We start from the raw sequence: 11,999 nt of genomic DNA on the forward strand, positions 1-11,999 counted from the left end.
AATTGGCGGCGACATTTAAGCTCGGCCTTAAAGGTATGACCCGATAGCTTAGTGGGTTAATTCCCATATGTGCAGAAGGTCATTCTCTACTTTACATTCACATGTTCCTGGAAATCGTCATACCCCTCCTGGCGCAGTGTAGCAGCGGTTAAACGATGCGCACCTGCCCTGCGTTGATAGGTGCTCCCAGCGGTGGGCCTTGTGTAGCTCAAGTTGCACTTCCTGAGCGACCAATCATTAATTTAGCTGCCACCTGCCATGGTGGGCAGGTTTAAATGACGCCACCAGGTCACGTGACCTAGGTGGCCTACCTGCCTCCTAAGTTGCTCTCTGGGGTCCACCTGCCAGAACCATGCCCGTGATTCCTCGGTCACAACGACGGCACCGGATTTCCTGGAGAACAGGGCCTTTAACGCTGTCGCGTTATTAAGACAACGACGGAGGTAATCGGAAATGTTTCTCTTTATTCATGATAAAAGGGTTCGTGAAAAACTACCAAGAATGCGCTCTTTACAGAATACCGTACTGCCTCCACGTCGCTACTAGATCAGTGTGGGAAAATTTGTCGAGTATTTTCTTCTCCATTCTTTCATTCATTTCGGGCGAAAAGTGCTCCTTCCAGCCTCCTGTCCTTCCAACGCGTAAAACGTCACCGAACCCGCGTATTGAACCAGGCGTTTCGAAGAGCTTTCTCATGGCCTCCGGAACATCAGCTGTCAAATGTTGACTTACTGAGCCCGCGCCCTCAGCGGGGTTCTTCATGTACTCGAAGCTGCTAAACTTGAGAACGTCCTGCAGCATACTTTCGTTCTCAACAAGCTCACGGTAGTGGCCTGTGTCGAGAAACTCTGCAATCTTGAGGATGTACTTTCTGGGCTCGCTCTTCATTTGTTCGTAGTTCAGAAAGAGCACGTTGTCGTCGTCCTTATGCGCGTACCAGGGTAGGACGTGCTCGAAGTAGTTGCCGAAGTCTGTTTTTCCGTCGAGGAAAATCTCGAAGAAGTCTTCGAACTTGCCGTCCGCGAAGCCGTACTCCTTGATGGTCTTTGTTTGGTAGAACAAGGAGACGCACACGTCCTTCGGGTTCCGACACACGTAGACGTACTTGGCCTTGGGTTGCTTGGGAACGAGGTCGTAGGGTAGGTGTGTGCGTATGTACCCTCTCTTGGGAAGAGCTCTGACTGTCTTGGCGCCAAATTTTTCGAGCGAAGGTCCGTGCATGTGGAGCTGCAGAACAGTGGGGGGTGGTACGCCCTTGTGCTCGATGAGGTAGCATATCTGCTGAGTCCAGTGAGTCCCGCACTTTGGGAAGGAGACGAGGAAGGCGTCGTCCGGCGTGGCCTGGTAGCGAAGAGCGTCGCGTACGACATCCGGGGAGAACCGCTTGTTGATCCTCACACCTTCGACGTCCACGTAGACGGGGCCGCTCGGGGGTGCTCTCACCTCTGCCGCCATCACTCGGCCACGTAGCCTGCAGAGAGAGAGAGCGAGAGAGAGAGAAAGGATTGGAAAGAATGCCTAAATGAACCTTATTTTTGATTCCACATAAAGGTTGCAGAAGAGCTTCGACAGGAAAACGTGGGAAGGTTTGGTTAGTTTACGCAAACCGAAAAAACGCGAAGGCGGGTATACAGGTGTGTGGGTGGGACAATGCTCGCAAAGTAAACTCGCGAATGTTTCGACGGTTTGTTTTTCTAAAAGGAGCGTGTCGTTACCGTTTGAAAAAGAAAGAAGAAAATGAGAATAAATGGCCGGATGTCGAAGAGACGTCGGCTTTATTTCACTGCTTTGCGCTTCACCTGCCTCCTGCCTTATGTATTGCGCACAATACATACCGTACAAACGTCACTGGCCTTCATTTCTACGCAGAGAAGGGTATAACTTCTTTTCAGGACTATACAAAGCGCATTGCGCAAGATGTTTCTAAAAGCTAGGTACATAATTGTATAGCCTTTCAGTAATGTCGATGGCAGGTCGGATCCGTCAGGGCTAAAACTAATCATGGGCACGTTTTTGCATTGCAGGGGGCAGTGACTAAAAAATGCTAGACGTTAAAGAGAAAATGAGTTGGTTTTTTGAGTATTGGAGGTCATTCAAGCTTTCGAATGTACGAAGGTCGACGACGGAGCTTGCCAAGTGTTCTGGCGCTAGCGTTAAACATTTTCAAGTATCGTGCAACGTCGGAGGAGCGGTACTAAGAAGCTCAGTGATGACGTCATCGCTGCCCAAATTTCAAATTTCCGCCGCCTTCGCCCACGTTCTGCCGTGCATCATCCGATCTCGCCTTCGCGATAGCTTTACCTCCGGATAGGGTCGGTTTTCTTCCTCCGATGTTTCTTCGTTGGAGCTTTACAACCGCTGTAGATGACATCATCACTGAACCTCCTATTCAGCACTGTGCGCAGCGGAGAAGCCTAAAATTCTTCGTGGCTTTATTCGGCGATTGCGTCGCCGTTTCGAAATCTCTTGAGCAAGATATGTTGCGGGGCCAGTTGGCTAATAATTATTCTGAGAACAGCTGCGCTGGCAGACAACCGACGAGGGCACTGAGGATGACACACAACTGCGCTGTTTCCCTGGGACAGTGGTTGACACTTCATAAGAGATGAACACGTTTGCTTGTCGGCGCTGGTTTCTTTAGCACAAACGTCCAGAGACTTAAAAGCTAGCACAAATGCTAGAACAAGAAGACTTCGCATGCTTTGTGCACATTTTTAACACACTGCATCCTTTTAAGCTCTTAGAGTTTTACACGTCTACTGCCGCTCTTTAAGAGTGTTTACCGTGCATTTTCACTGCCCCCCCCCCCCCCCCCCCCCCCTTATGGAGTTGAGTATTTCTCTTTGACTGTTACTTGCTTTTTTTTGTGTTGGACTCTTCGTAGTACCTTGTAAAATGTTTAGGGGAATCCCGCAATGTGGAGTAAATTTGTAAAAAAGGAGCAAATTACTCATTGGCATCCACCCAAGCACAGCACAGCCATTAGCTACAAAGGAAGGCTGTACAGCTTCCACAGATACTAAGTAGTTAAAGAAAAATTCCTCCTGGTCCGGGGTTTGAATCCGGGACCACCGCTGCACAGGAGCAGTCGCTCTACCAACTGAGCAAACCGCACGGCTAGCATATGGTAGGGTGAGAGTCGTATGGCTGCTCTTGGATGGATGCCAGTGAGTAACTCGCTTCCTTATTACGTTCGTAATGCCCATATGTCAGTGGGCTTGTCGTCATGCACAGCCATATAACAAGGTGAGATGTGAAGAGTGTCTACAAACGCATTCTGCGGGTGTTGCTACGCGCAAAGTATGTATCGAGAATCAGGTTTGCTTTCAACGGACAGTATGCCAGACTTGAAAGAAAGCAGCAATTAAACAGCGCAAGCTTTTTTGCATCAGTGAGTAAAGAAGGTGAGAGGTTAGGATTTTAATCTTCAAAAAAAAAAAGAAACTTACATTACAACATATAAAAGGACCCTGAGATAAACTAGGATGGTCATATTCTAGTGCAACATACCTGTAGAGGTGGTCTTTGTGAGTATTCGAGTCAAATTTAATAACACTACGTTGATCCTATTGTGCACAAATAATTACAAAAAAAAAAGTATCAGCAGCAGCCCGCAACCGATTAGGGTGACACCTGACCGCGCGTTCTTAGCCACTGACCGCCCCCAACTGCCCAATGGCGTCATTGGGCAGTCTGTGCGAACCTTCTGATTGGGGCGTGCCGAAGTGTACAGGGGCGGTTTTTGGTACAGCGGGATGCATTCTCGACCTTTTTCCTTTTTTTTTCTAGCGCGTCGACGTGGTGTGAGCTGAGAGGGGTGAGGAGGGACATCATTTTTAATCGCTGTTAGCTTCGGTGTTAAAGAAGTGAGCTTGAAAATTTTTCTGGCGTGGTGACGAGTGAGGGAATGCCGATCGCTCATGCGCTTTTGCTGACCTCAGTAAATATCATTTCACGGTCCCTTTGACGACTACAGATAAGTTTCGTTCCTTTGGGGTTCTTTAACAGGTGCAGAAATCTTGATACGCCTGCGGCACGGGGTTTTTGTAGAGGTTATTCACCTGCGTGGCCGCACTCAATCGACAAAAACTGACACGAGCACACGCCAACGTATGTGCACAGGATATGACTAACGGGCACACCGGTACATGTTTACGGAATATGAATGAGTTAGAAGGCGCTAAAAAAAAAAGAAAACGATCGACCCATTATTTGCACAGTGCGAAATACGAGGCTGTGGCTGTTCACAAGTGGAGCTCTTTAGAACACAGGACTGGAGCCCCCCGACTTGCACAGAAAACAATCCCGCGCTGCAGCAGAACATTTTGACCGCCAAGTTGGCGCATGTCGATGAAGAGTAATAAGAACAACACTGAGAAGGGTAGGACAAATAGAACTAGAGGCACACATATACCTTGGCATAGATATCCAACTATGTTGGAAATGTAAACTTCTTGAGAGAAGGTTACATTTTATCGGTTCCAAAATCGTTACAAAAAATTCAAGTATACAGGCGAGTGGCCCTGAGTCAGAGGACGCGATAGGGGTCTTCAGTAATTCGTTAATATAAAAAATAATAACAGGAAACTCAGCGGATTGGTGGCAACGTATTACAAGTAAGAAGGCATTAGTAAAACAACACAGCAACGGATTACAATACAACAGTGTCGAGAGTATCAAAATTGCATAACAAAAGTAATAAAATACCAAGTTTGCAATTGGAAGTCTGTTAGCCTGTTATTGGAACTATGCAATGCTGATAATTTTTCAGTTAATAGCTTTTATGATTAGATAATTTTTCAGTTAATAGATTTTCTGATTATTAGTTTCAGTTTGTAGAAAAGTGCCGGCGATATTGATTATTTATTACCTATCATGCAAGTAGCTTCTAAGAAGGCTGACACTGGGCCTGTTATACAGTAATGGCCGACTTTCTAAAGTAAAATGGAATAATTATTCCCGTCAATGGCTTTACTGATATTTAAGAACACTGTTCAGACAAAATTACAATTAATAATACAGTTATAATGTAATCAGTGTGACAGATAAGAGCCAAGTTCGTGGGACTGTCGGACCGAAAACTAAACTCCCAGGGTTTAATTGCATTGAATTTATGATGATGCTCGTCGAAACGATGGATGGTGAATTGCTGAGTGATTTTGCCGAGGGTAGATAAAATTCTTGGTATGCACAATTATTCGAAAACCCAAAACTGCGCTTTAGAACTTATTGACAACGGAATTGAAGCTTCGTTATGCAACTGGCGCTCGCCAATAAGAGGCCGGACTGTCGCAGCATATCATACATAAGGACAGCCGGTAAATAACTAAAACACTTGCTATTGCATGTCGGTTCATAAAAACTGGCAAAGGAACACGGTGCCGAGGTATACACTGTTTTTACGTCTGAAGCGCTTTTATATTTGGCGCCTGAGCTCCCACTTCGCCCTGCCGCAGCAAAAATTGAAGCAAAGCATAGAAAAATGTTTCCTCCACAAGCATCTGTGGGAGAATTGGGCGGCGGCAGGATGCTGTGCAGACTCAAAGAACGCAGTGCTGAAAACAGGGACAAGAGGCTCACCTGAAGGTACTCAGAGCTGCTGCCCGACTCCACCAGAGCTTCTATACGCGCAGGGCTGGCTTTTTCAGACCGGTGGAGTAATTGAAATGCCGTGCTCTGAAGCAACCTGTCACGCAGCCTTAACACGCACTGTCATACGCTGCCGCTACGGACGCAGCTAGAGCTGGTGGTTAGGATAGCCGTCACTGCTGCCTTTGTGCGTCTGTCCCTATCGCTCTGTAAACTGCATTCTTAACCTGTGCGGACTTATCAGCCGTATATATCAGGAGCGGGTTGAACGAACTGATCGGCTGCACCGCGCCGATGAACGCAGTTTCCTCAGAGCTTTGCAAACAGGACTCCTGTGGTCATTTCAAATATACGGGTGGATATTTTGTCCTTAGAAGAGTCAAAGGTAGTATATACAGATCACCGGTATATCCTGGCATCGATAAATGAGGCACCAAAGACGGAAGCATGACTGAGAGAAATTAAGTATCCCAAAAAACCATCCGGGTAAGCCGTATGTTTTTGACATGAGTAAGGTAAGGTAAACTACGTTTCCTAATTAAACGACAGATAGAATTCATGATGAAGTTAGCGCCAAAAACGAGGACCAAAGAAGGAGAGAAGACACAACACGAGCGCTTTTTCGCAGCTAAAACTTTAATGGAAGAACACATGATATATATACCCATCTCGTGAAGTAAATAAAAAGAACATACATGATAACGTCAAAATAAACCTTAGAGGGCGATACATCTGAAGAGTGCTCGGTAATATAAATGTTGCAAAAACAGGAAACTTCATGGTCACAATCACGAAGAGCAAACCCAAATACCCAAAAGAAACAAAAAAGGAGGGAAGGAAAGGATATTAATTCCACGTGGGGTCTAGGTATGCCAGCTCCTTTGCTGTTAAAGAAATTGACGGTGCGCTTATGCATGTATTTCCCTGTCGCGAAGTATAAAAATCCTCCGTAATTTCGCACTGGAGTCGTTCTTTATGATGTGACAGAATTTCAAAGGGGATTGCATTTTTTCTTGCACACTGGCCCACATTCCGGCACACAATCCGGCTTACACTCTTTACATCCGTGGCAATGGTCCACCAAATGCGAGGACTTCGACCCAGAGAGAGATTTCTCGTGGTCTTTTAGCCGCACGTTTACACAACGTCATGTCTGACCTATGTAGGTCTTGCCACAGGAAACAGGCAGTTCATACACCACACCCGTTTTGCACGGGATGAATCCCGAAGTATGAGATGTCTTGTACCTTTTCTTATTTTTATTTTGTTCTCTTTCTGGACGTTGTGTAAACGTGCGGCTAAAAGAACACGAGAAATTGCTCTCTGGGTCGAAGTCCTCGCATTTGGTGGACCATTGCCAGGGATGTAAAGAGTGTACGTCGGATTGTGTGCCGGAATGTGGGCCAGTGTGCAAGAAAAAATGCAATCCCCTTTATGCGCAGGCTGAAATTCTGTCACATAATAAAGAACGCCTCCAGCGCGAAATTACGGAGGCTTTTTATACTTTGCGACAGGGAAATACATGCATAAGCTCACCGTCAATTTCTTTAACAGCAAAGGAGCTGGCATACCTAGACCCCACGTGGAATTAATATCCTTTCCTTCCCTCCTTTTTTGTTTCTTTTGGGTATTTGGGTTTGCTCTTCGTGGTTGTGACCATGAAGTTTCCTGTTTTTGCACCATTTATATTACCGAGCACTCTTCAGATGTATCGCCCTCTAAAGGTTATCTTGACGTTATCATGTATGTTCCTTTGATTTACGTCACGAGATGGGTATATATATCCTGTGTTCTTCCATTAAAGTTTTAGTTGCGAAAAAGCGCTCGTGTTGTGTCTTCTCTCCTTCTTTGGTCCTCGTTTTTGGCGCTAACTTCATCATGAATAAGATTCAACTCGCCCAACTTTCCCCCTTACTACGACAGTTAGAGTCATTGTTAGTAAAAGGATAACTGATTCTAATGATAGGTTCATAGGGAATTGTCTTTTTGAGATAAAACGAATCAACCTCTTCCAGTTGACGCGATAAATATCGGGGGACACAAAAGTGTACAGGGCTCGTAGTACACCCTCCCCCCCCCCCCCCCCCACCCCCCAAAAAAGAAAAAAAAAACACATTCAAACTTATTTTGTGTGCATAAAGTTTTTTTTTTCCGGCCCTCTCCCAACTCTTGCGAAAATATTGTCACGGAACCAAGGCAGGAGACACCGTTCGCCAGCAGCGCTAACAGAATCAGCCCTCAGGGCGCGTGAGCCAACTCTCACCTCTTTTTCTTCTGATGCCACCTGGGGCCACCTGGTGGCATTACTCCCCCTCCCGGAAAAAAAGAAAGGGGGTACGGAAAACCACTACGACGCCACGAGGTAACTGAAGGAAGTAGGGGGACAACAATCGAAGGGGCAAAATTACAGGAGGAAAACGGGCCTCTGCGGAAAAAACAAAAACCGAAACAACTGTGCAAGCGCTGTCAGTGCGTGAAAAAGGGCTTCATACGCAGTACGTGCACTACTTCTGGCTGGGGTCGACGGCGCGCACTGTGCGCAGAACCGTCGGGCAGAACTTCATAAGTCACATCTGTTATGCGACGCAACACTCTGTATGGGCCGAAGTAGCGGCATAAGAGTTTTTCCGACATGCCTGGGCGACGGACAGGGGTCCATACCCACACTTGGTCGCACGGTTGGTACTCGACGTGGCGGTGTCGCTGGTTGTAGCGGCGTGCGTCTGAGCCCTGTTGCCTCCTTATGTGCATGCGGGCGAGTTGTCGGGCTTCCTCCGCGTTTTGGAGGTCCCAAAACGTTTGCCCCAGGTCCGCGTTTGCCCCAGGTGGCAATATAAATGGTATAAAAAGAGCGAAGTCCTCTTCGGTCATGGGTACGTTTACCCGATGATGTGACAGTGTGTTTAGATCGCTTTGTAATAGGTTGATAGCTATTGGCCGGATATTCCTTTTTAGTAGCCTTGAGCGTACAGTTGTATCTGGCTATGCAGCTTTACCGCTGTTTGAATGTCATAGATCTTTGACTGAAGGCCGGAAACTTGACACTTCTTGAAGTATTACAAACGTGTGTTTTTTATTTATTCTTCATCTAAACAGTCCGAACTGGTGATTTTTCATAACGATGACTCTAACTGTCATGCTAGAAACATACTTTTTTGAGTGCAAGTGCCAAGTCGGCGTGTGCACAAACCATAAACATACTTTTCTCTTTTTTTTTTCACATTAGCTTCGCTCGGAAGACTCGATTCCTTCATGTTCATTTAATGTTTCGTACTTATCACACTTATAACTTATGCTTATAACTTATAAACTTGGTTTCTGCCTGTGAACTAAGTGTTCGTCTTTAAATTGTTTGTATGTACCTGTAAGAACAATGAGTTCTCAGGCTGCAAGGAACTTTGTGAGTGTGGCCGGAATGTAGAGGAAAGATGTGAATTTAATGTGCGATGTCTGGAAGTTTCTTGGTTGCCCTCCCCATTTCCTTGATTCTCAGTCTATTCCTACTCTAATATGCACCCTTTGGGGAATATGTTTATTTATGACATCTCTTTTGCGCATTGATTCACTCGCAGTCAGTTTAATCAACAACACCTAGAAAGTCTATTACGCTTTGATATCTTTGGCTTTCACCAACCATTTGATGCACTGCTCCGATTTTAAGAAATAAATCAAACAATTTTCTCTCATTTGAAATCGGAACTCAGAAGTGAGATTTCTTATGACAGTAATATAATCTGTCATATAAGGAACAAGTCCTTCTTAAAATTTGAGACACACGTGGCCTGGGTTATGGACCTTCTGACTCAGAGACGATCATACAAATGAAAAAGTACAGGCGTGACAGTACAGGGCTTAGTATTGCTTACAATTATCACAACCACAACCGGAGAAATGAATAAAGTATTAGCTCACGAATGATAAGCCGAGGGGCGATGAAAAACTTTTCATACAGTACCAGCAGCCCTGTTTACCATGTGGCAATGTTTTGTGGCTAGCAATCAGCCAGAAGAAACGTCGAATGTAACTTGTGGGTTTTAGCGTCCCCAAGCAACACCACATGAGCGATGAGGGACGCCGTTGTGAAGGGGCTACAGAATAATTTAGACCGCCCGGGGTTCTTTAACATGCGCTGACATTGCTCAGCAAGCAAGTGGTTTTGCATTTCGCCTCCGTGCTGGCCAGGATTCTAACCCGCACCTTTGGGTGTCTAATCGAACGTAAAAGCCCCTGAGCTACCGCTTCGGGTCCAGCTCAAATGGAGAGGGACACTTCACTGTGCACATTAAAAGATACCTTTTTTTTTTCTGACACTTCTCGGGACACCATTTTTTTTGCCAGGCTTTCAAATCCGGTAAGAGATAGCTCATGCAGAATCAGCATCAATATGAAGGTGATATTTCAGGCCCGCAAAAGACACAGGACAGAGGCAGGCAACAATACAAGATGGTCTTGTTACGTCGTTCTGTCGCGTGTTTCAGCCCTGTGTCTTCTGAAATTTTTGTCGTTTTAGTGAGGGTGATATCCTTGCTGGTGAACCAAAAGCGATCAATTTCCTTTCTTTGAGAAATAATGTGGCCATGAGAAGCACGAGGAAAGCCCACAGCGGTGGCCTAGTGGTTAATGCATCCGCCTCGTATTGGGAAGATGCTGGGTTCGATTCCCATTGCCTCCGGGTACTCACCGCAATCAAATGGGTGCAAGTTTTCTCCCGGAAATGTGTTCGGCTCTTCTTGGAACGAATTGCTTATGAACAGCTTTCGACGAAACAGCCTTTTCGACGGATCGTTGTTTCCTTCCACCGTCTAGCACTTAAATATGCCTTCTGCAACAAAGCTCAATTGGGAGTCTTTTCTTGTAGCCCCAAGAAACATAGGGACAAAGGGGCCAGCTATTCTCATGTATTTAGTCCGTCCTTCTTGCAGATATCAACTGAGGCAGAACATTTTCTGCCGAGTTGGTCAGCTCTAAAATGATCATTGTTAAATTCATTCCACTGTACGTGGTTATTCGGGTAATGTTTCGGGCATGATATGGCCTACGGATTTCGGCCTATCGCGCAGTGCTTTAAGAAAAACTTTACCTTTTCAAAAGTAAGTCGGGCGTCGGTCTCGGCAGATGTACAATTCCGTAGCATGTTCCGCTCTTTCTCGATGTCTGCAACTCCATACTGCAACCGGATAAAAGTTAAAGGGCGCTGAAACTTGCCACTCGGAAAGCTCGTGTGACCACTTTTGCTCGCACAGCAGCTGTCGTAGCGACCTAATGCGACCAACGCACTATAGACGCTCGGCGACATTATATACGCCTCATCGCCTACGTCATCGGCATGTGTGACCGGATATATATACCAGGAAAAACATTCGATTGCTAGGAGCGTGACTCAGCAGGTGTGGCACAGGTGTAGTCAGCTCAGATTGGAAGATGAGAGGCAGTGCAGAGACACCTGATGACTCGTAGGAGACAAAGTTGTGCGCTCTTTCCTACTAGGCCATGCCCCATGACGTCACACGGATTCGCGCACAGGAAGAGGCTATGTTGGGTGGCTCGGGTCCCGAAGCTTCCTAGCCAATGAAAAGTGCCTGGCAAACAGTGTATGGCACGGGCCCAGCTCGTTTCAATTCGTTGCCTCCCATTGGTTGGTACCATTGTCCTGATATTTAGCGCGCCACTGTAGACTAAAAAAAAAAGAAGTACAACCTTTCCCTTAGCGCACGCGTTCACTGCTCAGCCCCACAACGTGTATTGCAGCTTGTGAGGAAACGCGTGCGTTGTATGGTGGGCGTTGTGCCACGCACAGCTGCTTAACGCGTGGAACAAGCCCGGACGGATGTGGCACATCCACATGCTTGCTTACTCCTCATTTTTATGGACCTCTACTTCCTGTCTTTTCCAGAAAAAAGGACGCAGACGTCTCACTGAAGGCTGATTTTAGCATGTTGGTGTATTACTATTTAGTATTGTGAATCACTCCTATAAAACTTTAATATACTAGCTGTTAAAGTAAATGCCTCTGCCATCTGTGAAGTTCTAGACTGCGATTCGGCAAGTTTGCAAGATATTTTTTTTTTTTTTGCGATCACTTTACGTCGTGCCTATCTTCAACGCTTAGTAAAAGGTCACAAATCTGCTTTAAGATTTGCAGGTGTTCATTTTATCTTGTGCGGCCAATCCGAGGCGTTTTTCGTTATTGATAAGGCTCAATGCGCCTTCTAAAAAAGCTCGGGGAAGCAGGAGTGGACAACGAAGAACAAAACCTTTACAAGGGGAAGAATTGGAAGTGTTTATAGAGAACATAGCACAATGCTTCTCGCGGTCGTGTTCCACGTTTATGGGGGAACAGCAAAACAGCACTAAATACAGCTGTTCATGAAAGAGGGGACAAGACGCACCGGTGCGAAACTTAGTAGCTT

The 11,999-nt window shown here is 46.0% G+C and overlaps 1 protein-coding gene across 1 annotated transcript; it reads right to left on the bottom strand.

Moving 5' to 3' along the window:
- Window positions 1-364: 364 nt before the first annotated feature.
- LOC149339448 (sulfotransferase 1C4-like) lies at window positions 365-10,842 on the bottom strand. The gene is made up of 2 exons (XM_089550477.1): window positions 10,670-10,842; window positions 365-1,471 (listed from the first exon to the last, which is right to left on the bottom strand). The coding sequence occupies exons 1-2, from the start codon at window positions 10,753-10,755 to the stop codon at window positions 511-513; spliced, it is 1,047 nt and encodes a 348-aa protein (XP_089406603.1). The 5' UTR covers window positions 10,756-10,842; the 3' UTR covers window positions 365-510.
- Window positions 10,843-11,999: the final 1,157 nt, after the last annotated feature.

Source organism: Amblyomma mixtum, chromosome 6 (genome assembly GCF_055824585.1).
Source record: "Amblyomma mixtum isolate Tamu chromosome 6, ASM5582458v1, whole genome shotgun sequence".
Classification (NCBI taxonomy): domain Eukaryota; kingdom Metazoa; phylum Arthropoda; class Arachnida; order Ixodida; family Ixodidae; genus Amblyomma; species Amblyomma mixtum.